Below are 12,491 nucleotides of genomic sequence, written 5' to 3' on the forward strand. Positions count from 1 at the left end.
CTAAGTAGAGAAGAAAAGCAGACCAAAAGTTGTTCTTGCTCTATCGTCTTGGTGTGACCTTGGGCAGGATTTTGAATGTCCCCATTTTTCCTACGACTTCATATTGCTGCTCAGCAGCTGTGAAATTCAAACCCTAGGCCTCGTTTCTGCATCTGTCCAGCTTTAAAGGCTGTATCACTCACTTCAGCAAGAGCACTCCTACGCCTAAAATTAGCCACGTGTTTGTGGGCCCATGTATTTTAGGTTAGATTCTTCAACACTGATGCATTCAAAATTGGTGAATATGTTTCATTTTAAAGCTGCTGCTTGATGATCTCACTGCATTTCATCTTTTATTTTATCATGAGAAACAAATCATTCCCTACTGCCTTTCTCCACAGCTATTATCTTCCTGTATTATATGTTTTTACCTATACGGGGATCTGTTGAGAAGCTAGCATTAACCCAAGAAAGCTGCAGACACCTTTGTCCCCAGTTTGACAATGAGTTAATTCTGAACAATTGTCTTATGCAGTCAAAAAGCCAAAACCAAAACCAGAGCATTTTGTTCAAAGGAACTGGTGAACATTGCTTTGCTCAGAGGCAATTTGTGCCCATAAAACCAGAGTTTTTTTTAACAGGAGGAGTAACCTCGGGGACTCTGGTGGGGCAGTTCCAACCTCCAGTGAAGGTCAATGCCTTGTTCACACCAAAATGACAGCTCATTCTCTACGGCTCCAGCAACCAAGAAAGGGTTTAGGTCAAGTTTGTGCCCAAAAATGAGGTTCTCCACCTGGACTTAGGCACCTGAATAAACGACTCAGTTCTCAGCAGGTGCTGGAGAACCTCTGGCTGCTATTAAATGCAAAGAGATTTGCTAGCACACAGCACCTCTGAAATGTAAGCTCCTTAGTGCCTGACTTTGGGCAGCTGTAAAAGGAAGGACAATTTTGGGCTATTTTCCTGAAGAAGGAACACTCTGACTCGGGGGCCAGCAAGGAGGAAACTGTGGTTTTAGGTGACCAACTGCCATAGTGAGCAAATAAATCTGCAAGGGAGGATTTCCTAGGAAATTCATTTCCAAGGGGAAAAAATCCTCAGCCTTGTCATAAGCGAGCAAAATGAAATTAAAATCTTGGGCTGCTGATAAAACCCCATAAACAGTCAGGAAATGTTTCCCTTCTCTAAAAGAGGGAGAGAAAAAGATACCGTCTGTCTAATCTGTTAATGCTCCACTATAAAGCCATTTTCCTTTGCTGAAGCTTAGGCTAGAAGTCGGAATTTCCATTTCAATGCTTTCTCTTTTTTGTTGGTTGGGATTGAGAGAAGAGAAAGCACAATATACATAAGTCAAAAGCTATTATGACTTGCTTAGTGACAGGGTAAAAAGCACTTCATGTATTTTTTAAAAAAATATACACTAAGTCAAACCTCTAAAGCAGGACTGGCACCTCTTTCAAACTGCTTAAACGACAACACACTTTTATCTGGCCATTTCAATGCTTCTTAAACTGTCATTTATTTGTCACAAAAACAAATAGATTTAGCTGCCAGGGACGTACCACACGGACCGTCTGTTCAATTGTATTTCAAACTGGATTTACACTACCCCGAGGGAGCTATCCTCGTCCATTCATTTTATTTTCCCCATTCTATGGATCAGATCATTAGTGGGAAGCGGAGAATTATCTGCCTGGTCATTTACTACTGAGCATTTCGTTCAGAAAAAAAAGACACACACACAGCAGGACAGACGGAATAAAAACTGCTGCTATTCTCTCCCACTGAAAATTGTTATTTTGCTGGTATCAAACTTTCCCTGTGCAAACTTTCTGACTGTTCACATGAGCCTTTCGTCCCACTACCACATGTGTTGGGAATACAGAGATGGGGAGAGCATCACTGCTTAATAATTCATCTACTTTGGGAGGTGCCTGCTGCTGGAAGCACATGGCTCAGGTCCCCTCTCTCTGCACCCTGGCAGGGGCTCTGGCTTTGCCATGTGATTTTGCAGTGCATACTGAAGAGCCTGAACCTTCTGACCTCAAGGGCATGCTGTGATCTCAAAGGCACGAGCCATTATTTTTGGACAGGGGTAGAGACAAGGCGCTGGTTTTGCTTGTTGTGAGGGGACTCGCAGTGCATCAGTATGTGGAGGTGGGAAGAGAGATGTGCTGCTTCGACTTGCAATCGGCACTCTGCTGTGCCTTGGATTCATGGCATGGCACTGAAGGCTTCAGAGCAGGTGCCTTTTCCCTTATAGTCAAATTCAGGCACATCATCGAGGAGTAGTCTTATGAGCAAAGTGACACTGTCACCTATCTCACTGTCACCTGGAACAGCAGGCATCAGAGATGAGGGGGGCTTGGCATGGCCACAACATGGCTGGAAGGGCACCGTTTGTCACAGAAAATCAACTGGGGGGCATTCTGCACACAATTGCTACTCGTCAGGTCCAATACACCTCTGTATAAGGCTTCTCAAAATGACATCCATAAAAACCTTCCCCTCTTCTCCCTGCACCCCTCCATCCCCAGGGACAGGTGTACATACACAAACATATTCGTGCCCGTGCTGCACCCTGAACGTAGGCTAACCAGCAAACACTAAAATAAGGTACCCAGGTTTATCAGCAGCAATTTGGGTTGCTGCATTGCATTACTTAGAAGAAACTATGAGAACTTATGAGCCCAAATGGGCTACTAATGCTCCTTGGGATCTGTGTACTTCATGCGTGAGAGGAAAAATAGAGCTGAAAATGATGTTTCTCACTTAATCTCACTCTCTCTCATTCACACTCAAAGACAAACATACACATACCCACACATCCTGAGCTGCTCTCAGCAGAAGGGTGAAATATTAAAATTAACTAATCTAAACCACCCATGGAGATGACCTAAAGTAGCCTTTCTGTGCATAACTAACAGGCACCTAACAAAAGACAGCTACTTCAGTACCATAACGAGAAGCAATAAATCCAATAGCAACCGTTGCCAGTTTTTGGATGAAGAAGTATTTTATGTAGAAGCTGAGGTCTTCCCTGTCCAACTCCCCTGAATCTTTGACAAAGGCACATAAAATATGCCTTATTCATGTTTTTCAATTCTGTTTTTAAAGGAATCTGCATCATTTGGAATTTAAAAAATGGCCTCACTGAAGTCAAGGTAAGTGCTGTCATTGATTTCAACACAACCATGATATTCCCCGAGCTGGGAGAAATTGTCTGTTCATGTGAAGGGCCACCTACCATAACTGGAAGACTCATTTTTTGGCAGATTAGCTCGAAGAATGAAGTTGTTCAAGCTGTTCAGATAGGCTGGAAGGCTGTGATAACCTTCGGGATTATACCACACCTGCACAGAATTGAGAAATTGAAACAAATTGGGAGAGAAATTGTTACTGATAACATTTTGGTTTGTTCTGCTTGCACAAATGAATCATTCCATAGCTGTTATCTGAATTCATAAGGCTCTACAAGTTAAAGTCCAATGATTAAACCACATCAAGCACCAAATGAGTATAAAAGCACATTTCACTTAAAACGTGAACAGTCCTATCAGCTTCATTTGCCTTCTGGGAGAGAAGAAAGAAGCACTAGCTGGCTATGTGACAAAGCATACAGATTTTCTTTTCTGTAATAAGTTGCTCAGATCTTAAGAGTACCAGCAGTGGTGACTTCCAAAAGAAGGCTGGACCAGCCAAACATTAAGGAAAAGATTGCTTTAGGGCAGAAAATAGCCACCTTCTCTTTTAGCAACAGCCCTTCCCACCCTCATAGTAACTCTTTTTTGCCTTTTGTTTAGAGGTGTAAGTTACCTTTCATAGCACAGAGGGCTTATGCTATTAAAGTTAGAGGCTTAAACACAGCCCACAGCATCCCCCTTTGCATATCCCCAAGTTCTACACACTAAACGACTATTTTCCTTGCCCTAGCAGAGCAAGTACTGCTTGAGAAAGAGAGGGCTGGAAGCCTGCCCTGTCTCCAGCACTATCAAGGTTTCAGGTATTAAATCTGACACATGATAAGCAAATATCGAGAGCTTTCAGATATAGGATCGGAGGGGTTAAAAACGTCTGCAAACTGATTATAAGAGCTCTGAGCACTAGTGAAAGAATAAACCCCCAAATTACCTTTTCTTGGGGCCACCTCTGAAAACAGCACAGTTCTTCAGGAACACTCTATTTACTGGTAACTAGGTTTTCCAAGGAGACAAGGGGATCTTGTAAACTCTTGTGTTTCTTTCCCTACCTTAGATTTCAGCCTTGTTATTTTATTTTTTTTTTTAACACTGATGTGTTAGAACATTTTCACTGAGCAGAAACAGAGAAATGGGTAAATCAGAACATACAAGGCAGACCTAGCTAAGGTACATACGTTCTCTCGTGAGATAAAGGTGCCACTAACTGATCTTTTCACTTTTCTGTAATAAAATTATGACAGCAGAAAAATTGTTTCCTACTAGCAAGAGAAGTCAGACCAATAACGAAGAATGGGGAGAGGAAGGGAAATAAACGGAAAGTCATCTCTGCCATGCCAAGCTGCAGATCTCAGAAGTTTTTGCTTTATTTTCTGCAATATCACTAAAGTCAACATCACTCCTGCATCCTCCACTTCCCCTGCCACAACAAGCTAGCAGATGGAGGTCAGTTACCTTAGTTAATGTTCTGCTGGGCGGCACTGGCTTGATGTCAAACTGGAGATCTCTTGTCAAAGGCATCCCGAAGCTCCAGCCACCATACCTGAGGGAAAAACCCACAAAGAAATGCATTGTTATCCTCACCCAGAAGCTTTAATACCACCATTGGTGTACAGAAGCATGGACTCTTTGGAAACATTCATGTGCTGCATGCTACCATCACCTTAATTAATTCTTGGTTGACTTGAAACAGAAAATCTTATCCCAGTATGTGGTATGATGCCATGCCAACACAGCTACAGGAGCCCTTATTTGGGGGGAAAGAAAAGGAAACAAACTCAGAGGCACTGTCACAAAATTGCCTTCATTTGAGAAACATTTTGGAGCTGCTTCCTCACCACACTGGAACAAGATGACTGCTTCTTTTCCAGAAGCTGAGCAGCTCAGGTTAAATCAATGGACAGATGAACATATTCCTTGACAACCTTAATGGCAGGCTATTTTTGCCCCAAGACATGCTGTGCAGCTGTGATGCAGACTCCACATACTAATAGCTCCAACGGCCCCCTGGTGCAAGAAAACACTGAACTTCTAACTTCCTTGGAACAGATGCACTTGTTTAAGTGAAGCACACACCAAGACTCTTCAGAGAATTAAACGTGAAGGAGAATCTCTCCCTAGGGTTTGCTTCATGACAGGCTGTGTCAGATTTTCCTCTTTTTAAACATTTCTGAGCCAGACAACAGCTCATCTGTGGATGCAGCCATCAGCCCATCAAGTGATTGACATGTTATCCCTAGGTGCTCTCTGCTATGATCGAGCAGAGCACTTACACAAAACCTTTATCTTTAGCTCTGTAACTGCAGTGCATTTTACCTCCTTCCACCAGATTCACAGAGACCGTCAGCAGTGGGGTCCTGCTAAACCCTTACTTCACTGCCCCCACTTCGAGTACAGGGGTATGATACATGTTATACGTGCTCCCATTGCAGTTACAGAATGTCAGAATCATAGAATTGATTAGGTTTGGGTTAGAAGAACTAGGTTTGGGTTGGAAGGGACCTTAAAGATCATCTAATTCCAACACCCCTGCCATGGGCAGTTCAGAGAATGACTGGAGGCATGTGCTGTACCGTTTTTGCAGGAAGTCTTTGGTGGTTGCCAGAATGTAGGTCTCCACATTGTGCCCCGTAACGTTATAAAGCATCCGTGTAGAGAAGGTCCTTCTGTGAGGGGGAGTATAGTTTGTCTGCGGGCATGTCTGAGAGGAGATAAGTGAAACAAACATTAGTGGCTGTGCTTTAACTAAAAACCTAGCATATCAGGACAAGATTGAGAGCTGGCAATGGTGATATTCTGGTCCCGGAACTGATTCCTACAGAAGCTGGTGATCTGCAAATCAGGGTGCCAAGACCCACAGCATACATCTCTGTGTGCTGTTCTCAATGTATTTAGTGAGGCGCTTCAAAAACAACCTTTGTTTGAGTCTACACTTCAGTTTTACTAACATCAATGAGACCTTGAAATGTGCTTCATGCTAGGTAGGAAGATTTTTCCTGAATTAAGGCTGATCCTATTTAGAAGAGCTTCAGAGTGACTGCACTGACAATGGCAGAGGGCAAAACAGCTTCATGGAGCAGAAAACTCCACAGTGGCCTCAAACTCTCATCTTGCATTTCACAGTAGCTATGCTCTACATTTTTACTTTACTGTCAGTCATTGGGAATATTTTCCAGAGCCTCAGAGAAACCTTGGATTAGTCCTGAATATATAATTTAACACACTGAGGGTCAAAATCGCATCGACTGTTTCATAAGGTTGAAACGTCCTACACCAGACAGCATGCTGGCTGCTTCTTTCAACTCATCCATAACAAAAACCCTGGCCTCCCCTATTGTGTATCTGTTCAAAACTTTACATCAGAATACACAAAATAGCTGCCTTCACGCTGAGGAACACCTGCCTGTGCCTGCTAGAAGTGAGAATCAGCTTTGAACATTATCCTGACTTACCAGAGGAATGATGCCAATACTTTTAACAATATGAAATTAAGTGTATGTCCAGAAAACTGCATAAAATAGCTGCATTGTAAGGAATGGCTAGGAATGTTCTACTAAGTACACGCTTTATCTTACAAGCAGTGTCAAGCTGCGCCTTGAATTTGGTTTCCTACTGGAAAAAACTGAAGACAGGTGAACAGCACTGTGGGGAGGAGAGCTCACCTTCCAACTGGACACGTTAAATTTTAACTTTCCTGGGGCAGAATCTGTCTTTTCCCCATGTGCATCTAAAGGCACTGAGCTCAGCAGGGTCCAGATCTGGTCCTGTATGTACCACCTCAATGCAAATAACTGATATTATTAATCATCACTATTTGTAATGGGAAACAGAGTAAAAGCAGACAGATCTAGACTTTGCATAAAGTTAAATTCTGAAGAGCAAACAGCAATAATAGCTGTGCTTTCACATAATGACAGTGCTGTATAAAATGCAATTTTCCTCTTGAATACATGCTCACCTCTGCTAAATGGGACAATCATACAACACTCAAAAACACCATTAAACCTTCCCCCACCAAGGGGAGCAAGTCAGATATATTAGCATGCAAATCTTCTGAGGTTGCCATTTCCTTTCCTGTCCCCAAACTGGTGCAGACAGTCATTACCCAGGGTACAAAATCACGGAATCATTAAGGTTGGAAAGACCTCCAAGATCATCTGGTCCACCACCAATGTCACCCATTAAACCATGTCCCTAAGCACCATGTCCAACACTTCCTTAAACACCCCCAGGGACGGTGATTCCACCACCTCCCTGGGCAACCCGTCCCAATGCCTGACCACTCTGAGAAGAAATGTCTCCTCACTTCCAACCTGAACCTCCCCTGGCACAACTTGAGGCCATTCCCTCTAGTCCTATTACTAGTTATCTGAGAGAAGAGGTCGACCCTCAGCTCCCCACACCTCCCTTCAGGTAGCTGTAGAGAGCAATGAGGTCTGCCCTGAGCCTCCTCTTCTCCAGACCAAACACCCCCAGTTTCCTCAGCCACTTCTCACAGGACTTGTGCTCCAGGCCCTTCACCAGCTTCATAGCCCTGTTCTGGACATGCTCCAGGGCCTCGATGTCCTTCTGGTAGCGAGGGGTCCAAAACTGAACACAGCACTTGAGGTGCGGCCTCACCAGAGCTGAGTACAAGGGGACAATCACCTCCCTGGTCCCACTGATACAAGCCACGATGCCACTGGCCTCTTTGGCCACCTGGGCACACTGCCGGCTCATGTTCCGGCGAGCATCAATAAACACCCCCAGATCCTCTTCCTCTGCACACCTTTTGAGCCACTCTGCCCCAAGCCTGTAGCGCTGCATAGGGTTGTTGTGGCCAAAGTGCAGGACCCAGCGCTTGGCTATGTTGAACCTCATCCCGTTGGCCTCCGTCCATTGGCCCATCCTGTCCAGGTCCCTCTGCAGGGCCTCTCTACCTTCCTGCAGATTGACACTTCCCCCCAACTTGGTGTCATCTGCAAATTGAGGGTGCCCTCAATTCCCTCAGCCAAATAAAGGTATTAAAGAGGATGGGCCCCAACACCGACCCCTGGGGAGCAATGATCAGAAAAAGACAACCGCCCTCCGTCCCTGGGTGGGCTTGAACCACCAACCTTTCAGTTAACAGCCGAACGCGCTAACCGATTGCGCCACAGAGACACAGGGCCCAGCAAAAACAGGAGGGATTTTGAACACTGAGTTCACTGTAGCTATTGTGCCTGCTCAGAAAACTGCTCCCAGCCCACGTGTCCCCCCCCAAACTCCTTCCCTTTTAGGTTTATTTGAATTACCTGGATGCCATCTGTGCAGTTGCAGGCAGAATACTTGGTTTGGGGGTTTCCACTGGTAATCCAAGGGCCAAGCATGTCTTCACTTAAACACTGCCTGAAAATGAAACACATTTTCCTCTGAGGTTCTCTATACCGAGGCATAAACGATCCTAACTGATGTCACGTTTAACGACAGCAAAGATGGAAGTGAGTAGATTCAGTGGAATAACAGACCTTCTAGTCAGCTCTGGGGGCTTGAGGGAGTATTTGTCCTCCTGCTGACTTGGTAGAGAACCCTCACCACAGTTCTCCATGCCTGGATTCATTCAGCTGATTAGAAAGAACCCAGACACCTCTTCATTACCGCAGTGGGCCTCGTAAGGAGATAGCTCACCCAGGCCAAACTTCCCAGGTATGGGGTCAACCTGCTCTCATCCTGGCATCCTGTCATCACCAAAAATGTTCTTTTACTACTCATAGTACAGGAATCCACTTAGGGTGGTGGATACTTCTTCAGGCAAACAAAACCACCAGGTTCAAGGCCCTGAGACTGTGTAGAAGTTCCAGCCTCAGCCTTAAAGCAGTGTATAGCTTGCTGTCTTCAAGCATATCTACAGTTTTGTGCTGGCAGATGTGAGCCTTCACTCCAAGCCATGTGGGCTCTCACCAGGGCTGAGGTTTGCTTCAAACCAATCAGGACAACTCAGCTCAAGACTGACCTTCATCCAGTCAGCTCCATCTGTAAGGGGAGCAGTGAGCTAGGACCTGCCTTCAAAAGCCCTCCTGGATATTTTCTAGTGAGCTGAGTCTGCAAGTCTGTCTGGAGACAGGCAGGAGGTATTTTTTCTCTGTATGTGGCACCCGCACATGCAAATTCTGCAGATGATCAAAGATGGCTATTAAGGGTCTGTTGTCTAATAGGGTTATGTCAAATCTCTTGCAGACAGGATTTAAATGGGAAAATAAAACAAGAACTACTTACGAATTGCTTGCATTCATGCATGTGTTATCTGTCCCAGGGAAAGCAAGCATCGATGCAACTAAAGCATCCGTGGTTTCATTGAAATTCCTAAAATATAACAATAAAAATAAAAGTTCAAGGTTCTTCCACTACCACTGAGCAGAAGAAAGCTGTCTGAATGAAATAAGATTTATTTATGATGCTAAATAAATGATTATTTGTGGTGCTAGTCTTGCAAACCACTTAAGTAAAAGCAGCACATGAGGGCTGTAGCACAGGTTTAAAAGGACTGGTCATTGCTTAGCACTGCACTCCTACTCTGGTGACTTGCTGCCTCCAGATCGAAGCGAGATACTGAGGAGCTTTTGAACAATCAAAACTCTGTTTCCAGGGAAAAAGCATCTACTGCAATTTTCAGGCATAACTTCTAGTCTCGTCTCAATCAGCTCTCACATATGTGAAGTCCATTTGTTTTAGGTCATTCAGAAAGATGCTCCTCCCTCCTCACCCAGCTATCTAGCATTTATCCATCAGGAGAAGAAGAGAGCTTTAGGAATACAGGACTCAGAGACACGTGTCTCCTTCCCCCATCTAGCAGTACTGAAGCAGAAAGGCATGAGCAGTCCTGGGAAAGAACACCTGAGAGCAGATGTGTGATTTGTAATGATGTTCCAGATTAATTTTATATTGCTCTCTTAAAGCTGAGAACCACTGGAGAAAGCAGTTCACCTCATGACATCAGGACGGGACAAATTATATTCCTTTTGGTAATGGGATTTTTAAGCACAAGGAAATCATTCGGTGGTAACGTCCTAATCATGCTCTTCAGATCACTGCATGCCTTGGACTAGTGAGTCCTGGGCGAGACAGCATGTCCTGTACTACCAGAGGGGAGGGCAATGCAGCCAGTTCGCAAGATGAACAGAACTTGATCCTGCAGTTGTAATGTTGGAGCCAACTAATGTGGCACCTCCATTTCACATCAGGGGAAGAGTAAATATATTTTTTAAAAAATCCTTTCAAGGCAGCATGGCTGTCACAGGGACAGAAGACTCCAATGGCAAACACAACAACGAATATTTTTCATATATTTCAGAGTTAATTCCAACTGAGAGGTTGTTTTTCTAAAGCTTTCTGATTGCTGGTCTAAGCCAAGCCATCTCCCCTAGAAAACCCCTAGGAACAGGATTTTATCACTACTTGTTATCTGCATGATACTTTTCCACTGTATTTGCTTAAAAATAATCCTGATGATAACAACTGGCTTTTATAAACCAGCGAGTTTAAGGATGAAAACAAACAGCACTCACCCAAAGAAATCTGCCTGGTCAGATGTGCCGTACAGAGAGGGGGAAAGAATCAGTTCTGGATATTCAGTCTCCTTAGTTCTCAGCGTCCCAAGTCCCATTGCTGCCATCACAAAGAGGACTGGGAGGATGACCTGAGCAATGAAGCCTCTGACATCCCGCCGGGTATGGTGGAATCTCTTAATGAATAAAGCTGATGTTTTCTTAAGCAGCAATGGCAAACCTTGCAGGCTCTTTGACCTGATCAGGAGCTGATCTGGGCACAAAAGAACACATTTCGTCATGGATCAGTATTTGCAAAATGCAGAGAAATAACAGTTATAGGTCCCAGGGAATAACCTTGGCTACCTGCTCTCCCTTTTCAGATGGAAAAATCAGAACTACTAGGTTGGAACATACCCTCTTTGGACAGGATTCAGGTTTTGTCTTGAGTCATGAGCTCAGTAACACCAATTTTTAGCTTGATTTCAAATGCATACACATGGTATGCATTTTGACATCTTGCAAGAGGAATGCACACTTCCAGATGCAACAAGTTATCTACATCCTACCTACCTGGTTGCAACTTTTATATTTGCAAACTGAAAATTCTCGTCATTGAGAAAGCAGGTCCTCAGACAAATCAATAAGAGAATTCATTCAGGAACAAGAAAAAAGGCACAAACTAATTGATCACTTACGTGGACAAGTTTGCAGCACTTTAAAAGCGGAACCAAACCCTGTGCAACCTATTCCTCTCCATAAAATATTAACCTATATAATACAACACGAAGCAAATCATCTTCAGTGCTCTCACTAGGCATGACATAAAACACTTCTCTACATGTCTGAGTTACTGTTTATGGAGCTGCACATCTCCAGTGCAGGTCAGCTTTGAGAAGCAAGTATGAAAATGCCTCTGTGTCGTCCCTTAACTGTTACCCTAACTGTAAATGATATATTCATAAGTAAGAAAGTTTTCTTTGTCAGAAAGGATGTTCAGGATTTTTTTGGACCATGCCACCTTCTGCAGCTCTCAAACTCTCGGAGATAATGGTGTAGCTTGACTCTCTTCTGAAGGGGAATTTATGCCACTGTCTGGCCCTTTTTGCTGTTTGCCCTTACTGGAATGGTTGGGACACAGCAAAGAGCTTCAAGAAAGATCCAGCTCAGAGCTGTGCTGCTTTTGCAGCAGGCTAAGGGGTTTCCACAAAGTTTCTCTCAAATTCTACTAATTGTGTAGAAATAAACATCTGCATCAATTACAGCAATTACTTTCAAAGGTATACCTTTGCTCCTTCACCCACATACTAAGTTTGATTAGATTAAACCTGAATCAAATTAAAGGGAAGCAGATACAAACAAGCCCCCTCTGTAATTTGTTCTGCGATTCAGACATTCCAAACCAGTGGATCTAAACAACTGTTGAGTGCTGTGCTTCTAGTGATTAATTGGTTTTGTGATTCCTGGTTGGGTGAAACGTGGGTTCCAACATAGAAAGAGGACAGGAAAGCTCAGATCAGTCTATCGTTCACTTTTTGCATCTGTGACAAATCTGGAATAAAACCTGGAGGTAATTCAGTACCATCTCTCTCCGTGAAGGTATCCGTGTTCACAGACATTTCGTCACTACCAATTTGACCACTGGCTCCAGGCAGTTGTTGAGGCAGTTCAGTATCGTCTTGTGGGTCCTTCCCTAGCTCTTTTGTCAGATTGAGAAACACCTACACAGCAAGAAAACATAAAGGAAAATTGGTCCAAATTACTCCATTTTCCAAACCAATAATCAGAATCCACTCTCCTACATGCTTCTGTA

The 12,491-nt window shown here is 43.9% G+C and overlaps 1 protein-coding gene and 1 non-coding gene across 2 annotated transcripts in view; both read right to left on the minus strand.

Moving 5' to 3' along the window:
• Positions 1 to 12,491, minus strand: part of ABCA12 (ATP binding cassette subfamily A member 12) — an 85,324-nt gene that overhangs the window by 13,640 nt on the left and 59,193 nt on the right. Inside the window, exons 34-40 of the mRNA XM_040560783.1 lie at positions 12,261 to 12,399; positions 10,700 to 10,952; positions 9,411 to 9,497; positions 8,450 to 8,543; positions 5,750 to 5,877; positions 4,632 to 4,719; positions 3,227 to 3,332 (exon numbers count right to left, since the gene is read on the minus strand). Coding sequence (XP_040416717.1) covers positions 3,227 to 3,332; positions 4,632 to 4,719; positions 5,750 to 5,877; positions 8,450 to 8,543; positions 9,411 to 9,497; positions 10,700 to 10,952; positions 12,261 to 12,399 — 895 coding nt within the window. The remainder of the gene's footprint in view (positions 1 to 3,226; positions 3,333 to 4,631; positions 4,720 to 5,749; positions 5,878 to 8,449; positions 8,544 to 9,410; positions 9,498 to 10,699; positions 10,953 to 12,260; positions 12,400 to 12,491) is intronic.
• TRNAN-GUU lies at positions 8,245 to 8,318 on the minus strand. Its single transcript has one exon. It is a non-coding gene; the product is annotated as a tRNA-Asn (tRNA).

Source organism: Cygnus olor, chromosome 6 (assembly GCF_009769625.2).
Source record: "Cygnus olor isolate bCygOlo1 chromosome 6, bCygOlo1.pri.v2, whole genome shotgun sequence".
In the NCBI taxonomy this organism is placed as follows: domain Eukaryota; kingdom Metazoa; phylum Chordata; class Aves; order Anseriformes; family Anatidae; genus Cygnus; species Cygnus olor.